Source organism: Lissotriton vulgaris, chromosome 6, assembly GCF_964263255.1.
Source record: "Lissotriton vulgaris chromosome 6, aLisVul1.2, whole genome shotgun sequence".
NCBI lineage: Eukaryota > Metazoa > Chordata > Amphibia > Caudata > Salamandridae > Lissotriton > Lissotriton vulgaris.
Genome location: NC_141694.1, coordinates 1,334,315,534 through 1,334,341,387, shown reverse-complemented (window position 1 = coordinate 1,334,341,387; position 25,854 = coordinate 1,334,315,534). Strand labels below are relative to the sequence as shown.

Below are 25,854 nucleotides of genomic sequence, written 5' to 3'. Positions count from 1 at the left end.
CATTAAAGTTAAAGGCCAGGAAGTTGGCGGCCCCTGGCATTGTTTAAAACAAAGCCCCAAGGAGGTGCTAGTTCATGGGACTGGGGGGTGTCTGTGCAGCCCCCTATTCATTCAGTTGAAGTGCCGGGGGGTCCATGCGCCCCCTCCTCCATTGTTTCAAAAGAAGGTCCTGGGGAGCACCTCAGGGCAGCGGGGTAGGCTGCACGAGCCTCCCCTGCATAGATTTGTATACAAGCCCTGGGGAGATGTGGGTCCCCATGGCAATATTAAACCACCCGATGGGGGGGCTCATGCCCCCCTCCCTCATTAAAAAAATGCCCCCCCGAGACCTGGACCACCCTGGGGGTTATTAATTAACGAAGCGCGATAGTCCGTGCTTTGTTTTTTTTTTTACATTTTCTGTGGGATTCGCCGATCCTGCAGATTTACTTTAAAAGAAAGCTTTTCTTGGCCCTGCAGGGTCTATGTGGGATGTGAGTCCTAGGGGGTCAGGGTATTTCTACCCTGCCCTCCTTCCTTTACAGTTTTTTCTGGGACTCAACACGAGACTGAAGGTGGCTTCCAAGACTTCCTGGTTTTTAATGTTGGTAGCCAATCAGATCTCAGCACAAAATTGGGAGGGTTCGCAGATCCTCTGCAACTCTATATATAAATTTGAATTTTCTTGAATATTTCAATAACTCCTGAACAGATTTACACCAAATCACAAAAAGGTACATGTGTACCAATTTACTAGATACATAGGTAAGTTAAATATGCCAATTGGGTGTAAGCCAATTTTTGCATGTTTAAGAGAGAGAGCCAAAGCACTTTAGCATTGGTCAGAGTTCTAGGAACAACAAAAATTAGATCAGCAATAGTGGGAGGATTAAGGCAAAAAGTTTTGCGGGAAGACCACCCTAAGGCTGATATGGCTGGCAAGCCTAAAACGTGCCACCCAGCTGCCAGTGGGGAGAACTATTTAAACTCTTGGGGGTTCTCATCACTAAGGTGGAAGAACACAGACAGATCAACCACATTAGAGTAGTCTAACCCAGTACAGTGTTCCACTGTAAAGTCCATAACCTGGAGGGAGACCACCTTAACAGTTTTGGATTTTCACCCCTCCCTTGCATGAGCCACCTGAGGGGCCTGTGGTCTGTTTGGTCTCAGCTTTTTAAGTGCCAGAAGCCCAGAAAAGGCCTACCACTTACTAGCACTCCAACTCTGGTACCTGGGAAGTAATCTGCTACTGAAGAAGGTTACATGTTGGTCTAGGCACTTCTTCAGCTGTGAAAGCACTATCCCTACGCCATGCTATGAAGCATCAATTTTTACAATCAATTCCAGGGAAAAGTCAGGGGCCTTTAGTACAGAGGCTGTACACATGGCTTGTTTGAGGGTTTGAGGGTATGAAGGGCTTGTTGATTGGCCTCTATCCAGATCACCTTCTTTGGTTGCTGTTTCGAAGTCATTGCATTCACGAAAGCAACAATGGCACCATATCACTTAACAAGCATCCTGTATTATACAGTGAAGCCCAGGAAGGCCCTCACTTCTGTTTAGGTTCTGGAGTCTCCCAGGCCAGGATAGTCTCTACTTTGGCTTGGAGGGACTGCACCTTACCCCTGTCCACAGGGTGCCCCAAGTACACCACAGAACCTTGCCCTGTCTGGCACTTGCTGGCCTTGATTGCTGCAGAGCTTGATGCACTCACAGAAGAGAACAGGTGGTCCTCACGCTACTGCTACTAAAGAGAGCTGCTTCATCCAAGTAAGCAGCACTGCAGGCCTACATCCAAGCCAGGACCTGGTTCGCCAACTGCTGGAAAGTGGCAGGGGCATTCTTGAGTACAGAAGGCTGACCTCCCTTTGACCCCATCCTTTAGGGCCATCGTCCAGTATCATGAAGTGAGGTCGAAAGTACTCTAGAACTGGGGAGCCCCTAACCAATCTATGAACCTATATCAGCTTGGAAGATAGGATGTCCATCCATTTTTTGTGACTTTGTTGAGCTCCCTGTAGTCCACACAGAGTTTTGGGGGATGCACATCATTCGGTGGCCTTGGGAACCAACACCACTGGGCTGTATCCGGGACTACTGGAGTGCTCAATCACTCCCTACACCAGCATCTTAGAGCTTTCTTAATTAATGCTGGCACTCACCTACTGGCAAACATTGATTCTTTCTTGTATGATCCTCCTTGCCCTCTCACCTGAACTGACCACTCTATGATCAAATTTATGATGCCTATCACTATGCAGAAACCTATTGCACTGACAGCTGTCAAGTGTCAAACTACTCACAGATCATGGAACAAGCTAACTCCTCAGTCATGTAAGAAAGCCTTCTTGGCAGTGCCGCTTATAGAGGATCAGGATGTATCAAACTCACTGATTACTTTTAATGAAACGTTGGGGAAAGTTCTGGATGGAATCATTCCTATAAGGAAAAACTCCAGACCAACCCCTAACCGACGTTCGGCACAATGGTACACCGCTGAACTAAGGCAGGAAAAGGCTTCCTGCAAAAAATTCGAGAGGCATTGGCGACAGAGTAAATCTCTGCAGACTAAACAGTTTTTTAAATCTGCCTTGGCAGCTTATCATCAGAATTTGAAAGCAGCTAGATGCTTGTATATTTTGAACCAAATTGAGAGCTCAAGTAACTCATCAAAGGCCCTATTTGACATTGTTAAGGACTTTGTGGCGCTGGTAGCGTGTAGACAATCACCCATAGATTCCCAAGAACTATGTGATTCTCTGGACAGTTTTTACCAGGAGAAAATTTCTAAAATCTACTCCAATTTTTTATCACCCGATCTGGCAAGTTTACCCTCGGAACCCTGTCCGGGCAGTTCTATGAGACGGACAGAATGCTCCCTGGAAGGCTTTACGCCTGTCTCATTAGTAGAGCCTTAGAGATGGCTATATCAGGCTCTCCGGTGGACCCTTGCCCCCCAAAAATCATATCTGTTTTGTCCCATATTCTAGCGCCTACTGCCCAAAATATCTTTAACCTCTCAATCCATGAAGGCATAATTCTGGCCTCCTGGAAGGAGGCATTTGTCCGCCCGATTCTAAAGAAACCCTCGGCCAATCCTCAAGACCTGGGCAATTATCGCCCCATCTCTTGGACTCCTCGCAATCGGGTGTCCGTCGGGGTTTCAGTACGGAAACGGCTCTCTTAGCGGTTACCGATTCCCTGAGGATGACTGTCGATGCTGGAGGTTCAGCGATTTTGATATTGCTTGACCTCTCCGTGGCCTTTGATACCATCTCGCATACTAGGCTCGCGGAGAGGTTAAGATCTTTTGGCATCCAAGGTACTGCTCTTAAGTTGCTGCAGAACTTCCTGGTGGATAGATTTCAAACTGTCATCCTGGGCCCTTATCAGTCAGAGAAAACATCTCTGGACAAAGGTGTCCCCCAGGGCTCCCGCCTTAGCCCCACCCTTTTTAAAATCTATATGGCACCATTGGCTAAGGTAGTGGAAGCCCTGGGATTCGAAACTATTTTGTATGCTGATGACACCCAGCTACTATTTAACATCGGCCCAAATATTGAAGCAGATAGACTCCGCTTTGCCTCAGGTATACTTGAAATCTCTAACTGGATGACCAACAACTGTCTCCAGCTGAATCCGGGCAAGACGGAAGTCATGCTTCTTGGGAAGGCTGCAGCAGCCGGGTCCAATGACTGGTGGCCAACACAGATTGGTACCCCCCCCCCTGTTCCTAAACAGTGCGTCAACAACTTAGGCATAAAGATAAATCAATCCCTTTCTATGCAAGACCACGTAGCATCCACCTCAGGGGCGTGCTACCACAGGTTAAGACTACTTCCGAAAAAATTTCCATTTATCCTGACCGAGCACCGCAGAACTCTGACCCAAGCCATGGTGATCAGTCGCTTGGATTACGGGAACGCCCTACTAGCGGAGGTTGGGGTGACCTTTCTAAATAAATTGCAGGTCACCCAAAATACTGCCGCCAGGTTGATTCTGAACATGCCGGCTGGCTCTTCTTCGTTACCGCTGCTGAGAAACCTTAACACCATCGCTGCTAGTGATATTTTCCTCCTGTGCTGGAATTTTCAAAAGTCCATATAGAATGACGAGCTGGGCTCGTCATCAGCCTGGTAGGAGGCTACTTCATGACGAGCCCAGCTCGTCATGAGCCTGGAAGGGGTTAATTGGTTACCCATAAAAAAATTATCTTTTTTTAAGATCTGTTGTCTGACATTTAACGCCCCACAGGGTCAGGGTCCAAAGTATCTACCAAAAAAACTGAAAAAATATATCCCCAGGCGTCCGCTGAGGTCAAGTTCTCCAACATAGGTGTTAGGCCCACTAACAGGAACCAGGTAGGGCCTAAGATACAAATTACAAAACAGAGTACCTGTATTCCCACTTTTTAAATTCCAGAAAACCACACTATATTCTTTTAGTGGTTTGGTTATTTTATTAAACCTCTTATTTTATTCAATTTGAATATTTTCTCTGAATAGGAAATCTCTTCTATTCTCAGAAACACATACAATTTGTACAATAACAACACTTTAAATACACATATACACAATTACTTTATGACGAAATCAATTTGACAACATGAACACGCTTATGTACAACAATTGCTCCACTTTTCATTCAAAAGAGCCTGCTACTCGATATAATTCATCACAACAAGCAGCATGTCTAGTATTTGCCTATTTGTAAAACACCATGTCACGATATAATTAATTCCTTCAATCTATGAGGATGTCTTAGTTAAATCCTTCAAATCATGAAAAAAATGCCAAAACACCATGTCACGATATAATTAATTCCTTCAATCTATGGGGATGTCTTAGTTAAATCCTTCAAATCATGAAAAAAAATGCTGCCGCGTTTCCAGCCACGTATAAATCCTTCACGGGCTTTCATCAGGGGTTCTTATTATAGGCAAAGGATGGATAATCTATGAAGCAAAAAATAAAAATAAACTAATCAGCACTAGTATTTCTATCCTTCCTTGCAGCTTTTATCAATCCCAGAAGGTCACTTCACATACCTTCTAGGTGATCCCTAAGTTGTAGATGTTTAATAGTTTCCGCAGTGTGGGTGGCAGCCAGCGATAAATAATCTGCAAGAAACAAGTTTCTAGTTCACTCATCATGTGTGCTACACTACATTTCATGGTTCTAACAGCGAGCACTGTCACAGCGCCTACCTTGCATCTACTTCTGGTTCGTGCACGCAAACAGTCTTTCTCACTGCGTGGTGATACAGAGGTTCAGGGGCTGGGGTCAGCTCTGTGGAGAAGAGAGTATATGACATTGCAATATTCTCCCATCGGCTTACATTCTGGACGTTTAGCTAAGCCCTTAGTTCAGCGTACCTGTGTAAAATTATGATGGCATTCTGAACGCGGCTATCTTCTTTTTTCAGCCGATCCTGTCACAAGAAAATGCCAATGCACACATTAATGTGCGTTCTCTACCTTAAACTGCAAAAGTTTTACACAGCAACTACCAAACATTCTCACCTCTATCTTTTGAAACGCCACAGGAACCGGTCCCCACGTTTTTTCTTTGACTATGTTTGAATTCCCCAAGGTCTTCCTCAATCACGAGCGATTTCCTCACTACAAAACACCGAAGCCCCAATCACTCCCAAGTTCGCGCTAAATATTCCGGTATTTAAGACTTATAGTTGGATATTTTCTTAGCTATTTCACTTCATGTCAAGCAGACAATCTGGCGTCCTCCCTGCAGGCAACAGTTAATTAGTTTACCCGGACGTGGTGCCTTGTTAACCTTTACAAGGCGCCTCTAAGGATGCTGGGAACTGTAGTTCAATTACGGTCCCTAGTATTTTTATGTGGTTTTATCTCAAATGCCGCCTGTCCTATTACGTAAACACTGTTATAGGCATTATGCTTCGCGCCACAATTTTGAAATGAGAGGGGGGCTATGCTACTCTTGTACTACCTCAATTAGAAAAAGACTATTTCGTAGGCTGCGCTCGAAGGTCGCTGTATACTCAGTTATACACTCATACATGAGTAACTACCACGGAAAGTGAAAACATGACTCTAGGCCTGTCACTGTAGGCTAGCTATCCAGTTTTCAAACTGTCAGTTCCACCTGTAAAAATAAAATTTTGGCCAGGCCTTAATCTTTCTTTTTAAGTAAGTAAGTTACACCCACATGCATCATTGCACCCGTTTGCGATTCCTAAATATGGAAAATTTGGGAATCGCAATTTAGAAATCGCAAACGGCAATGCATGAATAATTCACAAATATTTTTGCGATTTCTTAATTTTCCTTAATTGCGACTCACATTTTGTGAATCGCAATTAAGGAAAACCTTCCCATTGATTCCTATGGGCCAAAAGGCCCATAGGAATCAATGGGAAGGCATTAACATTTTGCGAATTTCATTTTGCGAATCGCAATTTGTTAATGCATTTCAAGGGTGCTGAGGGTGGTCCAAAGGAAAGATTTCACAAATTAACACGAGGTTCACCCTCGTGTTAATTTGCTCCCCCTATTTGCGAATTCACATTTTTAAAAATATTCATGCATTGCATTTAAGGAATCGCAAAAATGTGATCCTTAAATGCAATCGCATTTTTAGAAATCGGAAAAAATTGTGATTTCTACACAATTGTTTAATACATCCCAAAAAGTGATTTTGGTACCGCAAACGGCCGAATTTTGTGATTCGCAGTGTTTGCGACTCCAAAATCACTTGATGCATGTGGGTGTAAGAGTTTTACAGAGCGTGCGAATGCCGAGGCTTCTTGGCGGTAGCGTCCTAGATCTGGGCTAACAAACCGGGAGACCTACTTAATGCTGGAGACAAAAAGCCATGTCTTCGAAGATTTCAGAAAAAAAGGAGCCTGTTCATTTGAAATCTCAACGATAGGGGCATACCGTTCCAGAGGTTGCAGGCTACGTAGGAGAAGCTTCTGCCACCCCAATTAGCCTCCTTTATTTTGGAAATGGTTACTAATTTAGCAGCAGATGATCTTATGGCACATCGGGGGCATGCCATGAAAAGGTCTTCTGAAAGTAAATATGGCCAGTTCCATAAAGTGCGTTGTGTACCATACACAAGCCCTTGAATTTTACCCTTTCACCCACAGGCAAACAATGAAGCCCTTGAATGCCTTTTGAAAAAAGGCTAAACTTAGTGATTTTTAAGAGCAAACTGGTTGCCACATGCTGTAGGGATTGCGGCTTTGGTTGAAGATGTTTTTGAATTCCCAAATAAATACTTATATGCCACCCCTAAAGCAGACCGACATGCCCATTGGGCAGGATGTATGGTATTTAAAAAGTAGGACATGTATATTTTCCTTTAACAAGTCCAGGCAGTGAAAAATATCAAAAGTGTTTTTTTATTGTTGAAAGGCTGGCTCTCTCAAGGAAAAGCACTGGGCTACATCAGAACACGTTACAATACATAACATCAGTTTTGTAATGGCTAGATCAGTGGTTCAAGGGCTCAAATTAAAAGGTATTTAAAATTCAATGTGATGGTAAAGTTAGTATTTTCCTGCCTAAATACTCTAGTAGTCCTTTCAGAGATAATCCTCAGCTCTCACATGCTGGGATGTGTAAATTGCTCCCAGAAAAGGAAGGGAAAGGGCTCAACTAGAAGAAGGAGTGGCCTACTCCTGACAGGATGGCCTGGGTGATGTGCCTAACAACTGTACAAGTTTCAAAGGGGCAGCCCCTGCCAAAGGCTGACGTAACTCACACCTAGGCCTGTCCCTGTCATTGGTTCAGTAGCCAGAGTGACACAAATCCCAATTGGTGCCTAGAACGTCCTGGACCCTTGGCTGCTGAAGATTGGACTCTTTTTCCAGAAACGGTTGTAAAACTTGACACTTAGAAACTTTTTTGAGACTTTTGCTAAGAAGAACCAAAGGCTACCACTGGACCGCTACTGAGCCGCAGGCCCCAACCTTGCACCTCCAGTTGGATTCAACCTGCTGGTTTGTCCTGCTCAAAGAAGTTTGACTTCCAAAGTTTCTAAGCCTGAAGGTAGATATCTTTACTGAGCAAAGATGCCAAACGTATCTAGCAGACAAGGGACCTTCCCTGGGCATGAAGTTTGAATTTCTCCCACTCAGAGTTTTCTTGCCAAAAGTCAACAACTTCACCAGGACTTCCTCTGATGGCTATTTGTTCACAGGAAACGCATCTTGGCTACCGCCTGCTGCCTTGTCCCACTGAGCTGTTTTGCGTTTTCAAATCAGAAGGTAAAACTTTCCACTGAACCGAATCTAGCACCTGTATAGGCCTGCACTCCATTGTGGTTGGCCTTAACTTTTGACTTTGACCTGGTCTAGCTTAATCAGACACCCTTGACCGCCGCTTTGTACTTTTTGGTGTTACAGACATCTAAACATTTGAGAAATCATATCTCCAGGTCTCTACATCAGCATTTTTGGTTTTGCTGTCTATTTGTTCATTGCATTGTCCTATACTCTTTTTATTGTGTTGTGTTCTCTATGTTTTACCTGCTTTCGTACTGATGAATGCTTTAACATATTTCTTCTTAAGTGAATCTGACTGCTCTGTGCTACCACTACCGAAGTTGAACAACGGCAGAAAGGTTTCCTGAAGTGGGAGGCCTTTGGTCACATCGCCATCAGCACAACACCAGAACTGCTGAAAAGCCTTTCTCATAGGAGTATCAGCTGTGGAGCCTCCTTAGGGTACACTTCAAACTGCTGCCCTCTGAATGCGTTGGTAGTTCAGTGGTGAGATACGGGCATCCACTGGGATATCCAGTGCCCATCCTCCTTCAAATGAGCTTCTTTGTTGAACATGATAAAACCTATAGGTTTCTTATTTCAGCTTCAGCACTTGACCAAAATATATGTAATAGTGGGCAAGTTACTTTTTTCTCCCTGTTGCAAAATTGAAAATATATGATGATGATGATGATTAAAGCCTTATATAGCGCAACTTAGCCCGTAGGCGTCAAGGCGCTGATGATGGAAAAGTCTGTGTGGAGGGGGAGGAGGCATGCCGACTAGCAATAGAATTCACTGAAGAGTCAGGTCTTCAGGGCCTTTCGTAAAGGGAAATAGGATGTTTGAGCCTTAAGCTCCACTGGAAGGGAGTTCCAAATCCTTGGAACGAGGGAGGAGAAGGCCCTCCCTCCCCAACTTGCTTTAGTACTTCTGGGAATGACAAGGAGGTTTTTATTCGCTGAGCGAAGGGCCCTGCCGGGGATGTGACGGGACACCAGAGAACAGATATCTTCGGCCCCAACTCCATGCAGAGCACGGTGAGTGAGGCACAAGGCCTTAAATTCAATCCTTGCTTGCATGGGGAGCCAGTGCAAATTTTTCCTGAAGGAGAAGCCTGATGACCGCCTCGGAGCGTCAACAACAAACCTTGCGGCCGCGTTTTGTATAATCTGAAGGCGCTGGACAAGTTTCTTGTTATTGCCAAGATAGAGTACATTACAGTAATCTAATCTTGAGGTTATAAGGGCCACCGTAACCTGTTGATGGGCTTCGGTCGACAGATAGTGAGCGATTTTCTTTAAAATTCGCAAAACCCCACAGCAGGTTGAGGCAGTCCTGCTAATCTGTTTATCAAAGCGAAGCGAAGAGTCAAAAATTACACCCAGATTCCGGGCGGACTGAGAAGGCGTGGAGGCAAGCACCTAGAGCAGAAGGCCACCAGTCAGCAGACCAGGTCTCCTGCTTGCCTCCAAAAATGAGCACCTCCGTTTTTTCCCCGTTTAGCTTAAGGTAATTTCTCACCATCCAGTTTGCAACTGCTACCATGCAGGCTCTAAAATTAAAGGGAAGTGATGTCAGTGGTTTGCGAGATGGAGACCATGATCTGGGTGTCGTCCGCGTAAGATACGACTTCCAGACGGAAGGATCTGACCAACCTGGCCAAAGGTGTTACATAAATATTAAAAAGTGTGGGGCTCAGGAACGAGCCCTGAGGAACCCCACACTGCACAGGCTTGGTAGGGGAAAGATAGTTGCCCAGCTTGGCCCTCTGTTCGCGTTTGGCCAGAAAAGATGTTAAAAGGCTAAGCGCGGGTCCCTTCACTCCTATCTCCCCAAGGCGCATGGCCAAGATGGAAGGGGACAGGGTGTCAAAAGCAGCTGTAAGGTCGAGCAGGACCAGCAAGGTAGTCTGGCCACTGATGACCTTAGCACGTATGTTGTTAGTGACAACTGTGAGGGCGGACTCGGTGCTGTGTGCCTTCCAAAAACCATGTTGGGATGCGTCAAGAAGGCAGGTGTGTTCTAAGAAGGCGCTCAAATGGGTGTTTAAGTGGGCTTCTAACATTTTCGCAGGGGCAGGGAGCAAGGAGATAGGGCGAAAGTTCTTGAGGATCCCTGGGTCTAGCGTGGATTTCTTAAGAAGGGGTTTAACAATGGCTAATTTCCACAGCTCCGGGTAGAGACCCTCGTTGATTGCCTGATTGATGACTTCCATGAAGGGAGGGAGTAGGACCTCTCTGCACTCCTTGAGAATTTTAAGAGGGCAGGGGTCAAGAGGCAATCCCGACTTAAGGGCATCAAGGTGCATATTGAGTTGCTCTAAGTTAATAACGGAAAGTTGGTCAAGTAGCAACCCTGAGGTCTGACAGAAATCATATCAACAGAGGGTGCCGTCCTGTCAGAGGGGGGCCCTAGATCATGGTTAAGGGCTTCTAGACCTGAATGAATATCCGTAATTTTCGCATGGAAAAAGGTGGAAATTTGGTCGCAGAGGTCCTGTGAGGCGCAATGGGGTCGGGAGATTGAAGGGCACACAGGGTATCCACAATTTTGAATAGTTCCCGAGGGGAACTGAGAGAGGTGGTGATTTTGATAAAGTGGGATTTCTTTGCCGCCAGCACCGCAGTTTTTTACTCCTTGAGGAGTCTTTTATGATGATATTTTTCAAGGGGCTCAAGAAGGAGCCTTCAAAGCCTCTCCTGCTTCCTACATCCCTGCCTGAGTGATCTAAGGGTGTCTGAATGCCACGGTGCAGTAGGGCATTTCCTAGCGAGATATAGTGCTGCTTAAGCGGGGCCAGAGTGTTGACGGCCTTGGAGATGGCATTATGAAGGTCCAGAGCCAAAGTGTCAATGTCTTTAAGTGAAGGGGTCATGGAGCAGGACAATAGTGGGACTAAGGTTTCATTATTTATCCCCCGAAAGTTTCTCTTTAATTCCCATCTGCTAGGATCTACCAGCGCAGCGGTGGAATAAGGGGTATGAAAGCCAAGGGGTACGGCCATAAGGTCTGACCAGGACAAAGGGAGGGGGATCCCTCTCCTTAATCTGGGGTCATTGGAAAAGACGCCGTCCAACGTGTGCCCAGCAGAATGGGTTGGGCCCATGACTCCCTGTGTAAACCCACAAGAGGCCATGGAGTCCAACAGATGGATGGAGTCTGTCGAAGTGTCCTTCTCCAAATGGAAATTAAAATCCCCCGAGATAGTAAGATTAGGCCTATCTATATAGGGTTCCAGCATTTTTAGTAGATCAAGGCTAAAGCTGTCCCTAGGGCCTGGAGGCCTGTAAATCAGAATTCCCGCGAAGGTCACAGAGGGGGCGGGGTTAAGGGCAAAGTACAACGCCTGGAAGGAGGCTGAAGGCAGATGTTCAATGCGGCAATTTATAGAGGTTCTATGTAGGATTCCCAAACCACCTCCCCTCTGACCCACCCTATCCATTCTAGCCAGGGAATAACCTTCTGGGATAGCATTCAGGAATTCCGGCCCATAGGTCTCCGAGGCCCAGGTCTCTGTGACAAATGTCCAGGCGGGGCTTTTGTCAGAGATAAAGTCTCTGAAGGTGAAGTTATTTTTGACTAGGGACCGGGCATTGATAAGAAACCGGACCTCCTTAGTCTGCGGAGGAAGCTTGGGTTTACCTAACCCCGATTGTTTGCGGCGAGGGAAAAGGGGGGGAACAGGTAGCTCTTCCCAGGCAATGACACCTAGGGGAGTCTAGGAACATTTTGGGGGTGAGCATATAGTGGCAGGCTTTTACAGGAGGTTTCAGTGAAAGTAACACCTTTAAGGAATAAGGAGGGCTAACCTGCCCGTGGGTGTCTATAGGTGCAGCCGTTCCGGCCCCTCGCGCCTCCTTAGCGCTGACGGGCGCAGACGGGCAGGACTCCGGCAGGACTCCGGCACGTCCGCTGGTCACGTCCGCTGCGCGGAGACATGTCCTTCCCCTTTTATGCGTCATCTAGACCGCGTCAGAGCGATTGCACCCACCCAATATGGCCGCTATGTATCTTGCCCGGGACCGAACTACTCAGCGTCAACACTCGGCTGTGTGTGATAATTATATTTCTAAAGTACTGTTTGACTTTGTAAAAAAACAGAATACGAAGAAGTGAGGTTCTGTAAATAATATGCAGCAATGTTAGTTCACGTCATATATTGTTAGCAGGGAAATAATGTTGTCCTGTTTCTGTCTCGAGAAAAGGAGTTAGTTGATACAGCGATTATTGAAATTTGTCAAGGAACAGCCTCCTCTGGGTTATAAAAGAAATGTAGTAAGGACAGGTGAACGATAGACATGCTTCTGAGATATAATGCTGCGTGCAGAACAGTTAATATTTCGACTCTGAACCTGTGCATCGGCACCTGGGGACAGATCAACAGGCTGAATTCAATATAAATTCAATAAAAATATAATTCAATATTCAATATAAATTCAATATAAATATAAATATGAATTCAATATAAATATTTCCTTTGGGAATTCGGAATTTGGGAATTCAATATAAATATGAATATGAATTCAATATAAATATTTCCTTTGGGAATTCGAAATAAGATTACAAATTAGCAGAAGGCATGGCAGTCTCTTCTGCTTTCAAAAGTAATCAAAGGTAATCTAATTAAGATTGGTGTGCTTCCTAAATAGTTATTGCTATTCCCGGCTATATAATGTAGGCTAACAAGCGTGTACATACAGGACGAGGATGTCAATTGCTGCATCATTTCTTATGACATTAAAATGTGCAGGATGGGCCATCACAAAGTTTGCCCTACATAAGTGAACTGTGATTGGGTGCAATCTCATCTCAAGTATTTTACCTGCTATGCAGCGATTAACTAAATTAATTGTTCCACCCACAAATCTGGACTTTGATTGATCATTCATTTATAGACCTCTCAATATTCTTCAAACGAGATTGCCATACATGATTTTTTTAAATTTTAAGGGAGTACTTTGTACATTAGAACGATATGCTAACTACATCAAAGATACAGTCATTTTACAAATGTAACCTATTCTAGGATAATTCTCATCCGCCAACGGAAATTAGTGAGTATAAACCCAAAATGTGTAAAAAGGAGGTGTCACTGTCTTTGACCAACTATGTGACCGAAATGAGTTAAAGTTATTTATGAATTTACACGAAGACTTTGATATTGTGCAGTTGGGGAAATATTCTAAGTGAATGCCACAAAGGAGGTTTTGTAGTAAGGATAGAGGTATTTAAGTGTTTGGATTTGGCATGTGTTCTTTGATGATGAGGATGATTATGGTGTTGGTCTTTGAATCCACTATATTCAAAATTTCGCATCTCTATTGTATATTGAATCTTCTTGTGACTGTGAAGGAAAAAAATGTTAGACTAATTAAGTGACAACAATATACTGTTTTCACTACACATGTGCATGCCATTACATGGTAATGTATTTTCTGTTATACAAAATGCTTCAAATACCCAAATTAAAATGTTTGTAAAGGATGGCATATATTGATTGTGGATAAACGTAGACACATTGCAGGTAGCATAAATATATATTTTTGTTTTAAATAACAGAATGATATATAAATGTGAGATTAAACTACAAGACCCTGGAGGAATATGCCTCGAAATATTTTCATCTGGAAATCAGAATATCTAGTCATGGAGCTTCTAGATACCTAAGACAGTGAAAGGGTTTCAAAACATTTTTTTGACTTAAGTCAGTGTAACTCCCTGATCAAGACAGAAGTCGACACGAATAAAGATTTTTCTTTTTTTAGAAGCTCTATAGAGTGATTTTCCAGATGAAATCTAATTTCACTACATGTCTTGGTGTCATTTGTTCTGCTTTCTAGTTGCCTTTTGACTCTATGATGAACAGAAGGGTGGATATTGCTGTGATGATGTGAAATAATTGGTAAATGTGTTCTTCTTTTGTCAACAGCATGATCAGCTTTACACCTGGGCTGCTGTTAGTCAACCTACACACTCGCTGGATTACTTAGAGGGAAGGTTCCCAGGGAGAACCCATGCAGTATGGCCACCAGCAAAGCCTTCAGAGCAAGAGCAACCTGGTCTGAATCATGCAGTAACAGGTATGTGCTTGAAACGTGTTGGAAATGAAAATGCAGCTTTTTGGGAAAAAGTAGATTCACCGCTAGTGTCTTAGACTCTGGAACTTTCTCAAGTTATTATTCAGACTACTTTTGATGTACTTCTTTGTTAAATGATCACTGTGCCTCCCCAGTTTCTATCCAAGATGGAGGTGGTCTGACCAGGTGCTGTTTAAATAAATTTCTGCTCTTCCTCATGTTCTGGACTCAGCTTTATAAAGATGCACATTCTGACTGGTTTGAGTTTTAAGAACATTCTTTCAAACTAGAATGATGCTGACATGAGTCATTATAGGAAATGAATGTCTTCCAACCAAAAGAGAATACGAATTGAGCCACATTTGTGTATGTTTCAATTGTTGTATTGCAATGATGGAACAACATTTGAAGCTCATAGCACATACGACAATCATTTACTGTTTACAAATGATGTGTCAGGAGCTACTTTTGCTCTCCCTTTAGTTGTCTTGTTCTTTGCTGACTACAATGAGTACCTCTAAATGATTCTCTGCGTCCTTTTGCACACTCAGAAAAGACTGTCGGGCATATCAACAAGCGGCAGCGATATTTATCGCTGACCGCTTTTAGCGTGACAAATCCTAATGCCGTCCATCGCTGGAATCTATCGCCTGGTCAGTGCACTATTAACAAGGCGCATCGCCGAGGCGATAGAAATCCGGCCAATAGCGGCGATAAGGGCCACTATCACCGGAATTCCAGAAATAAGGAACAGCGTTAGGGAAGAAAACAGTAAATGGGGAGCTGCGGACTCAGGATGATAATCCACCTCCCATGATAGATATGGCATAGTCAAGAAAAAGGCAGGTGTAAGAAAATGGCGAAAAACCTTATTAGCGCAACTTTTGATATCGCTAGTCAGGATAGCGATGCCCTTGTAAATACGGAGAATTTGAGTTAGCGAAGATTTTTACAGTATCCTGGACGGGCCCGCCTACCTCGCATCTCATTAGCGATGCGAGGCGAGGCACAAAGGAAATGGGCAAAGAAGCTTGGATTCACTCGTTTGCGTGTCCATGCTAATAGGGAGTTAAACTTATTGCCGCTTTTTTTCTGAAAACGGACGCTAAAGCGCCGATAATTTTAACTCTGGTTCTTGTTGATATGTCCTTGTGAACTTTGACTCTGTTTGCCACATATTGAGTTTCTTGTATTGTCCTATGGCCCAGTTCTGCAAGTTACGAGGCCAATCAGGATTATAAGTAGTGCGGTAAACCTGAGGTTCTGAACATTTTTCCCATGAGGCTCCTGATACTCAAAGCTACCAAATTCCTTACGCGCAAATGCAGCGAAGAACAAGAAAAAGCCACAGGAGTCGTATGCAGCTAATCTAATGACCCTGGTCGTCCCCTATAACCCCCCGTTACCATAGTGAACAGTAACAGTAACACAGAAGGCCAGAATCGCTGGTCTCATTAATGAGCATCTCAGAATATGGTTGTGATTTGAATATCCCCTGGTGCATACATATCTTGCACTCTCAATTCCAAAACTTTAGTAAAGAATAATACATTTGCTGAAGCAAAGATTCAAAGTTACAGAACAAGAAACAGGATGCAATTATGTATTGGAAATCAACTGTCACTTTTGTTGCAAGGCAGCTACAGACTTGAGTCAGGTTTCCTTGTTCAATTTAGGTTGATTTGTTATTCAGGTTGTCCTTTGTCTGTTTTATTGTTGCAAAGAATATCCAATATCATATCATGTCTAACGAATGTAAATATAAATGAAATCCTAAAGTAAAATACATCAATTTTGAAGATATTGAGGTTACAGCCTGGGATTAACATAAAATAACAGGGATAAGTGTTTTTTCTGTTCACATAAAGGTGGGATTTTTTTCCTGGGGACGTTGCATGAGAAAGGGATTTGTGGGAGTCTGTCGAGGGCCTCTCCCCCTTCACTTACTTGAATGTAGGAGGTTTGAGGTTATGCTGTATTCAGGAAGAACGCATTCGTCAAGCCAATTGAACGAATCTTAAAAATCCAGTATATAAATGTGAGTTAACAAACCACACACATTTAAAGTCTGCGATAACGTGAAATGAAACCCGCAGTTTAAGGATAGTCATAGGTTAACTTCCAAAATGCATGCACACATGCATCAAACAGCTGTCAACGAAGTCTTCGGTTTTTATTGGCTCACTGTTAGTGTTCAAGTACCCGATTGTTCAAATGTAAACTTTTTTTTGCGAGGATATTTCACAGTGGACTTTGTGCCCGCAACCTCAATTCTTAATCCGGATTGACAAAGCTGTTTTAAATCATGCAGTGCCTTTGCCAGCAACATTGCAACCATTTCCAGTGATTTTATCAACTGCTGGAACATTCCACAAGGTGGAGCCCTAACTTTGCTTCCTTTCCTCTCTTAGTGGGAAAGCAAGCAGTGGCTATCTTTTGCCCTTTGGGGGACTGCAGACTACAGCAACTGTGCAAACATCCCATACATGGAACGCCCATTTGTTTATTAAGTACGAAATAGACAAGTACATATGCTAAACGTCAGTGGCTCTATCTTTACTGTTTGTTTCACAAATAAGGTTACAGGACCGACTCAGTCCTGAGGTAAAAGAACAAACTCGCAGTTTCCATGCAATAGGGATCGCATTTGCGAGAGTTTAAGCTATTGGCATTGCAAATGACAATGCTTTTTATTTATGTGTTTTTAAAACAAACTTAGATATGAAAGGCATTGTTATTTATAACCCCATTACGTCAAACTCTCGCAAATTGCAAGACCACTTTAATGGGGTCCACGCACCTTTCTTCAGAAGCTCGCTCTTTTAAGGTTACAACGAGCAGCTTCTAAAGAAAGGGGCGTGGGCAAATTAAAATAAAAGCACAGTATGGGGCGCTTTCACTACCAAATTCTTTTTACATTAAACTAAGGTTCTGTAGCATGGCTGCTACAGTTAAAGCGGACCGCGCTGGAAATTTAAATAAAGAAAAAAGTGCGTCCATTATAGTTCAAGTGGACCGCACTGCAAATTAAATAACTAGGGGCCAGATGTAGGTAAATCCGATTTACCGACTTTTAAATACCGAGTCATACCGATTCGGTATTTAAAAGTCGGTAAATTGGAAGGAGGCAGATGTAGGTAAAAAATTACCGAATCTGTCAGAGTCGGTATTTACAGATTCTGTAAATACCGATTCTGTATTTCCCATTGATTCCTATGGGCCTTGAAGCCCATAGGAATCAATGTGAAATACAGATTCGGTATTTACAGAATCGGTAAATACCGAATCCTGCAAGGGTGCAGGGGGTGTCACTTTGACACCCTCTAGCACCCCAATTCTGTACTTGTGTGCAATGTGGCACACAGACATGCCCTTAGGGCATGTCTGTGTGTCACAGTGCACAGGTGTGCATGCACAGATGTGCATGCACACCTGAATTCGGTATTTTACCACCCAATAGGATTGGGTGGTAAAATACCGATTTTTAAGGGCCTGTGGCACTCTTAGGAGTGCCACCTACATATGGTTTTTCCGAATCGGTAAATATACCGATTCGGTATTTTACCGATTCTGTAAATTTACCGATTTGGTAACTTTACAGAATCGGTAAAATATAGGCCCCCTACATCTGGAAACCCAAATACCGGTCGATAACGGCCGAATTCGGCCGTTACCGACCGGTATTAGGGCTCCTACATCTGGCCCTAAGTGCGGCCGTTAAAGCAAACTGCCCTGCAAATTAAATAAATAAGAGCAGCCCCTATAGTTAAAGCGGACCCACAGCCATTACTAATACAAATATAAAAGCGGGCGGTTAGTTGCCTTGTGGGAAAGCACATCGTGGGTGGAAGATTATTAAAGAAAATTGTGCCCACAGCTTAGATAAAGCAGACTGTGTAAAAACACAAGTAAAAAGTCTAGTCGTTATGTTGGGTTACAAATGCAGACCAGGTGGTACTACTAAGCCTATTTATCAATCAAAAGCAACGATTTCGAAAGGACAGTGACAGGAGGCAATTGAAAAGATGGGCGGGGAAATTGGCGGAGGTTCTAGTCTACACGTCAATACAGCATGCCTCGCAGAGCAGCGAATGCGCTGCCCAGGCTTGATCTAAAAATGAGTAGCATTGAATTGATTAACTATAACACATGTATTTGACCATCTATGAAACGTCAGGACTCTAGCAGCAAAAGCTCTCTAATAGGTTATTTTTCAACACTTTTCAGGTGCATTATGACAATGTACAGGTATACGGCCATGGTTGCTTGAAATATCTTCATACCTCTAAAAAGCTAGGGGCCAGATGTATCAAGAATACATTTTGCAAGTCTATAATAGCAAATGTTTCCAATTTGCTATTATAGACTCGCTAAATGCAATGTATGTAAATTTCTGCAAATATTTTGCGATTCCTACATATTCCTTAAAAGCGAGTCGCAAATTGTGACACGCTATTAAGGAAGGCCTTCACATTCATTCCTATAGGCCATGCGCAATTTGTGAGTACCCAATAGGTACTCACAAATTATGCATGCATTTTCAAGGGTGCAAGGGTGCAAAAGGATACCCTGTTGCACCCCTGAAATATGTATATGTGCACATGTGGCACACATATATGCCCTTAGGGCATGTATGTGTCCTACATGCCACTTGGGATAATGCTAAAAAGTGCATTTTTAAAGGAATTTGCACATTACTACCAACTAGAAGTTGAGGGTAATTTGAGATGCCTCAAAGCTAGGTTGCAATGTTTTCTTGCTTTCTGCATTGCATTTAAGGAATCGCAAATTGCGATTCCCTAAATGCATTTGCAAAATTGGTAGTCGCAAAAATTGTGATTACCTATTTTGCAAATGCCTTTTGAGCAGAATCACCCCTTTTGCAAATGGGAAAACGCTTGATACTTCTGGCCCAGAATTCCCCTTATATGCTGTATGTAGATGAATGGATATATCTGAAAGAAACGTAGAAAATCTGTGTACATATTTGTTTGCATTATTGAAACCCATCTAACACATTTGGTACGTTTTTGCTTGTATATTAACCTCACAGATATCTGCATAGCTGCTTCAGAAATTAAAAGTAGGAAGTCATTTGTTTATTAACACAAGAGGAGCCAGTTTTAAAAGTCAACAAAACACCATCCTACTGTCCTGGAGGCCGGGGAGCCAAACTAAAAGTCTCAAATGCAAATGCAGGGGGGGTTGAGATATTTTTCAGGCAAGGTTCGGAGTGGCCCATACGGCAGTCAGGGAGTGCTCGAAGTTCTGACGCGACAGGGGAGTACGTGGGCCTGGTGTATAGTCTGCCAGGCAGTTTTTACTCCTGATTCCCCTGAGATTACCCCCAGCATTGCCTACAGCAAGCTCATATCCTGGTAGTCTTTCATGCCTTGCAAAACACATACAGAGTGTGTCTTTACAAGTCCAAATTTGCCCTAATTTCTCAAACATGGGCCACTTTTTTTCTAATCCAGTCCTACCCTTTATCTGTGTACATTAGTTGTTCCCTCACATAGGGCAGGACTGAATGTTCTAAGGTATTTGATTTTATGTATTGTTTTAGCTAAGAATGTAAGCCATACAATATAAAAAAATATGACAAAAGTAGAAAATTGAACTTAATGAACTCTATCGCATCTCATAAAAGTACCATATTTATAAAATATAATGGTAATTGAATAATATGTATGAATCAAAAACAGTCAGCTTCCATATGTAGAATTAGGTCCCTCACTCCCACCGTCTTAGTACACAATCTAGGCTACGACCTTCCTGGCTAGTTTTCCTTAAACCATTAAGTACAGGCACACACATGAAATAATAGCCCCACTCGCCAGACACTATGTGCCTCCCAGCTTCGGAACCCATTAGCCCCAGACTAAAATTATGTTCTATGCACTTTCTTCTTTGATGATTGAAAGTGCAATTCAATCTGAGACAATTCTAAACCATGTAAAAATTGGGTCAAAGGAGACAGTTGCTGCTTGACACTTTGCTTTTTTCAAAAATTAAACAGGAGGCGGTGGGCATAGTTTACCGGTGGTACCTGCGAACTCCATGTGATGTTACTAGTTAGTTGGAATACTTTACGACAGACGACTTGACGGTACACAGTCAAAATATCGAATCTTTAATTTCGACTTACACTTATATCGAGTTGCAAATATCGAAGGGACAGAATATCGATGTCCAGAATATCGATGGCCAGAATATCGACCCTAAGGTAAGTAATATCGAAATTACTTATATCGATAGCATATATATCGATGTAAGTAATTTCGATTTACCAATATGTGTTAGAAATTTTAGTTAAGTATTTAAATTAATTGTTATAATATGTGTTTAATATGTTTTTATAAATAAAAAATATATAAAAGTAAATTATATGTTTTACTACCAGAGCGGGTTGTGGGTTTTTAGGGGAATAGGCTGGGAAGTAATTTATTTGTAATTAAATAATTATTTTTTAATGATTAATTTATTTTGCAATTAAATATTAATTGGCAATGATTTATTTTAATTGAATAATTGAATAATTAATTGATAATTTATGTATATTTTTAACTAAATTATATGTTTTACTAATGGAGCGGGTTGTGGGTTTATAGGGGAATAGGGTGGGAAGTAATTTAATTGTAATATTAATTAATTTTGGGTAAAGGAGTATTTTTAGGGTTCAGGGTCAGTTTTCAGTTTTTGGGTAAAGGGGTATTTTTAGGGTTCAGGGTCAGTTTTCAGTTTTTGGGTAAAGGAGTATTTTTAGCGTTCAGGGTCAGTTTTCAGTTTTTGGGTAAAGGGGTATTTTTAGGGTTCAGGGTCAGTTTTTAGTTTTTGGGTAAAGGGGTATTTTTAGGGTTCAGGGTCAGTTTTCAGTTTTTGGGTAAAGGGGTATTTTTAGGGTTCAGGGTCAGTTTTCAGTTTTTGGGTAAAGGGGTATTTTTAGGGTTCAGGGTCAGTTTTGGGTTTTTGGGTAAAGGGGTATTTTTAGGGTTCAGGTCAGTTTTCAGTTCTTGGGTAAAGGGATATTTTTTTGGTTCAGGGTCAGATTTCCCTACTGTTGCACCCACTGGAGTGGGAATAGTAATTTTAACCCCTACGCTATCCAACACTTTCCCTACTGTTGCACCCTCTGGAGTGGGAATAGTAATTATTGTTAAGTAAGTATATATTATATATGATTTGTTAATATTATTTTTTTTATTAAATATGTATTATTTTTTTTTTACCATTATTAAATATATTTAAATATGTTTAAGTAATTTATAAGTATTATTTAAAGTATTTTTCATGTTATTTTAAACCCAAAAAAAAACGATATATTTGACAACGATATTTTTAACATCGATATTATTTTTTCGATATTTTGGTACTTACCATGTTGTACATAGGGCGTCGATATTCTTGCAATCGATATAATTACGCCGATATTTGTGTAGGTCGAAATTCTGTCTGTCGAAATTCTGTCATAGATCCGGCTTGACAGCAGAACTTACTCCTTAGCAGAGGCTCAACTTGAGCCAAATTTAGAGTGGGGGGGCTACAAAACATTTCAGGGGGGCTAATTCTTCCATCAATAGGCAGAGTGGAGATACTGGGGCTCTAGGAAGGGGTGAAAATACTCTACAAAGCCTCCTTAACAAGTAAATGGGCTTTTAAAGACCAGTGAAGTACTCAGGTGCAGCTGCAATGAGACGGGCTCCAGACCAGCTAGCCCGGTAAGCTGTTTCAGTCTGGGCAGACACATTCGACGGGGCGGGGGATGGGGGGTGCTGAAGCCCTTTGAGCCCAATAGGCGTTGAGCGCCTGCTCCTAAGAACAAGCATTTGCAATGCAATCGGTCTCGCCTTTGGGACCTTATATGTATTTAGCTGTGCAGCACATTAGCCTGAGTGCTGAAACATCTACTGTTCTTTAATATGGAGGGAAAGTAATTACCAAATTGCGTGACACGCCAGGTATGGGAACACATGGAGAGAAATATTACCTTACACCGGGAAATAGTATAGTCCAAAGCTCTGTTTTTAATATAAATTCAGGGCCTTCTGTGGTCAAATCACTGAAAATACTAGATTTAAAAAAAAATTATTGTCTACCGGTTCTCGTGGAAGACAATTTCGATGCTAATGGTATCTAGAGAATGCTAAAGTGATTCTGGTATTTTACTGACCTCTGCTGATCGTTTTCTATCAAGAAAGTTAAATAGAGGCAGTTGACAGAAATTTTTTAAAAAGAAAGTCCCTCAGCAGAAAGCAATTCTGGTATTTTACTATCCTCTACTGGTTGTTTTCAATCAAGAAAGTTAAATAGAGGCAGTTGAACAGCAAAAAGTCCCTAAGTGGAAGTAGACAATTCCTAGGGCTGATCTCCGGGGCCCACAAAGTACATATATGTATATACTAAAGTATATAAGTATATACCAAAGTATATACAAGAGGTCTCAAATGCTCGACCTAAAAATGTTGGCGGCGGCATGGATATAGAGGGAGATTACACTCTCCCATAACACCTAAATCAAACCGAAATTGCAGAGGCCGCCGCACCCGCCCGAAGGTTGGGGGAAGCTCGAAGGCCGGCGCCATAACCCTCGTGGTGCCACCAGCGGGGGTAAACTGGTTCTGGGCGCTTCGATGCGCACAGGAACCAGCGGAAGCGGGGTGCGCACCAGCCACCCAACCGGAAGTGACCTGTTGACCTGAGCACCCCCAAAGGGCGCCCAATGGTCAACCTGGCTTTGTTTGAACCCCCCAATCAGGGGGACTCACCTGAGGCCTGCATGGAGGGCTCAAGAGGATTTAAGCGACGCCGCCCTCCCAGCAGAAGCACATCGCATTCGAGGAGCTGGGAGAACGGCGCCACAGCAACAACGACTGAAGAGGAAGAGAGGCGACGCGGCGAAGGACGAAGCGGAAGACGGCAAGGCTCCAGTTGAAGATCAAGGTCGTCATCACCGAGGACGCCTTACGGAGCGCGGCGCGCCGTGCCAGCTCCCCCGAAGCAACAACAGGTAAAAACCGCGGCAAGCTCAGAGCCCGGGATAAGCACACGCAGCTAGCTGTGCCCCCAGCAGACGGCCTGACGCAGACGCGAGAAACGAAGAAGCCACACACAAGTGCGCAGAGACTCACGACATGTCGGAAGGCCAGCCGGACGAGATGGCAGAAGTACTGATGAAGATCCGCGAGTTATCGGCCATCCACGGCGACGACTGGCTTCACCCCCACCTGGGCAAAGGAAAAGAGAACAGACCGGTAGAACAGGCGGACGAAGAACCAGGGCCTTCCGCACCCAAGAAGCTGAAAAACACGCCGATGAAGAGAACATCGTAGAGGAACCCTCCGAGGAAAGTGCGGCAGAAACCCCTCCCGCCGAGACCAGAGGGCAGCGACCAGAGCGAGACCACCGACAAAAAGAAAAAGGGTGAGCATATTAGCAACATCGTAAGGGAATGTCTAAAATCGCTGGCGCCGGGGCTACTTAATGGCACAGGGCAAGGGGTACCAGGGTCGAGGGAGCAGCGCGCGGAGGAAGCGGCAGGTCTCACGTGGCATATGGTCCCATAACACCTAAATCAAACCGAAATAAAATTCACCTTCAGCCATGTTAGACATGGAACGCAATGCCACATCTGATTGCGCAGTTCACTGTTTACTGTGTGCGCCGAGCGCTAACAGGACCGTGCAGCCCATCACAGATGACGTCACAGCGCAGCTGTAAGCGCGAGCCTCGGCGATCGACTACGCAAGAGCGTAAAGCTGACCACCTGTTTGAAGCCGCCAGATCGCCTTTCGCTGGGGACAGCAACGAGGCCTCAGTTTCAAAAGGAGTGCAGCGAGTTACTTGATCCAACTGTAGGGGATGCCTGAGGCCTCCTTTGTACCCTCCGACAGAGGGCCCCTTTGGGACCACCGCATTAGCGTGACTTCTCAATGGCATCTTTGCCCCTTTACCAAACTCTGCAAAATGACACTGGCAGGAAGGCAAAGGCAAACATATTTTGCTTGGGCCATGCTCCCATGCAAATGAAAAAATGCACCTCTGAGGTCACGCCACCACGCAAATAGCAGTTCTGCTCCAGTCCCAGTCCAACCCAAATCAAAACTCCACTTATCTTATGCTGTCAGGCTCTACTATTCACAGGGCATCTTGTCAGCAGCCCATATTATAACCAAGTCAAAATGTGTGCTTCCGGAAGCTGTTGCTCTTTCCTCAGAGCATCTAACGTGAAGCATCGTGATTGCTCGGCTTAACAAAAAAAAGATAACATTTAATTTCTACACATATACTTCTTACCCACTTTTGCAGCAGTAGAGGGTTTCCAAAGGACTGGGAAATATTTGTGAACATCCACAAAACTGTCGAGTGTTTGGTTCGTGGTTGTTCCTGCATGCTGCATGGAAAGCACTCACCATCTATCCAACTCCCCACCCCTCCATCTTGGTAATGCGGACAATAGCGGATTACAACTCTAAAACATTTCCTCTGCAGGCACTTACTCCTATGACTCCCTTTGGCATCTCTGCTACCTTTGCTGCTTAAAAGCTGCAGTTGTGTAATCCAACAGGGGTGATGTGATCACGCGTGGAATGTATGTAACACTCGGCTATTGTGTTCCCATTTTTCTTTTGCTGAAACTTGGTTCATTTTAATTAGAGAAAGGAGGTGGTGGTGTGCCAGACATTACAGGGCTCATTCAACCTGTGGTTTGTTTAAAGCAATCAGAAAACAAAGGTATTTTTCTTCACAGGAAATACTTTCGTATGGGCGTTTCTGATGTTAGAGGCAGTAAACCTAATATGGTGTTGAACAATAAGATCGTAAATATAAAATCTACTGAAAATAAGAGTTTAAATACAGTTATTTAGAGTAAGAAAGGCAGCTCAGAGCGGCTGAAGAACAGTGGAAAAGGTTCCAGGGAGTAAACATTGAAAACATATGAAAAAGCGGCTGTTTGAACAAAAATCAGATCCCACCATTGTTCCTCGTTCCATGCTTCCAAATAGAAGAGATTCGAGGTGAGTCTAAAGCTAAATAACTGTAATGTTCGACAATACTCTGTATATTTGTGGGTTTTTCTTCACCTTTACTCTCAACACAGTGATGTAGTGCTGTTCTTATTTGCGTTTAGAACCCACTACAACAGTGTAGGGTTTGCACAGATGTACAAATAATAGAGCATATTTACAAGGGGATTGCGCCACCGAAACATTACTTTTTTTGATGTTCTGGTGGCACAATGCCCTGCACCATATTTACAAAGTGGCGTTGTGCCACTTTTTGTGGATTAACGCCGCTTTGTAAATATGATGCTTTGCACGCAGGTATCTGCTTGAAAGGGGCGTACAATGGGTCTTGCTATGGGCTTTCCACCATAACACACATTACTTTTTGACTCTGCTCCAGATTTACAAGAATGTGTAAATTTGAGGCAGTGTCAAAAACTAACACCATGCCAAAGCAGGTGTTAGAATGGTGCAACAAGGAGAACTACTTTTATTTGTCCTCATTTTTGCATTTACATTCTGCAGCAAATATAGAAAGAGCA

At 43.3% G+C, this 25,854-nt stretch overlaps 1 protein-coding gene across 1 annotated transcript in view; it reads left to right on the top strand.

The window, feature by feature from the left end:
• LOC147708856 (uncharacterized) overlaps positions 1 to 25,854 on the top strand; it is a 632,993-nt gene that overhangs the window by 118,335 nt on the left and 488,804 nt on the right. Inside the window, exon 6 of the mRNA XM_086925786.1 lies at positions 14,162 to 14,312. Coding sequence (XP_086781912.1) covers positions 14,162 to 14,312 — 151 coding nt within the window. The remainder of the gene's footprint in view (positions 1 to 14,161; positions 14,313 to 25,854) is intronic.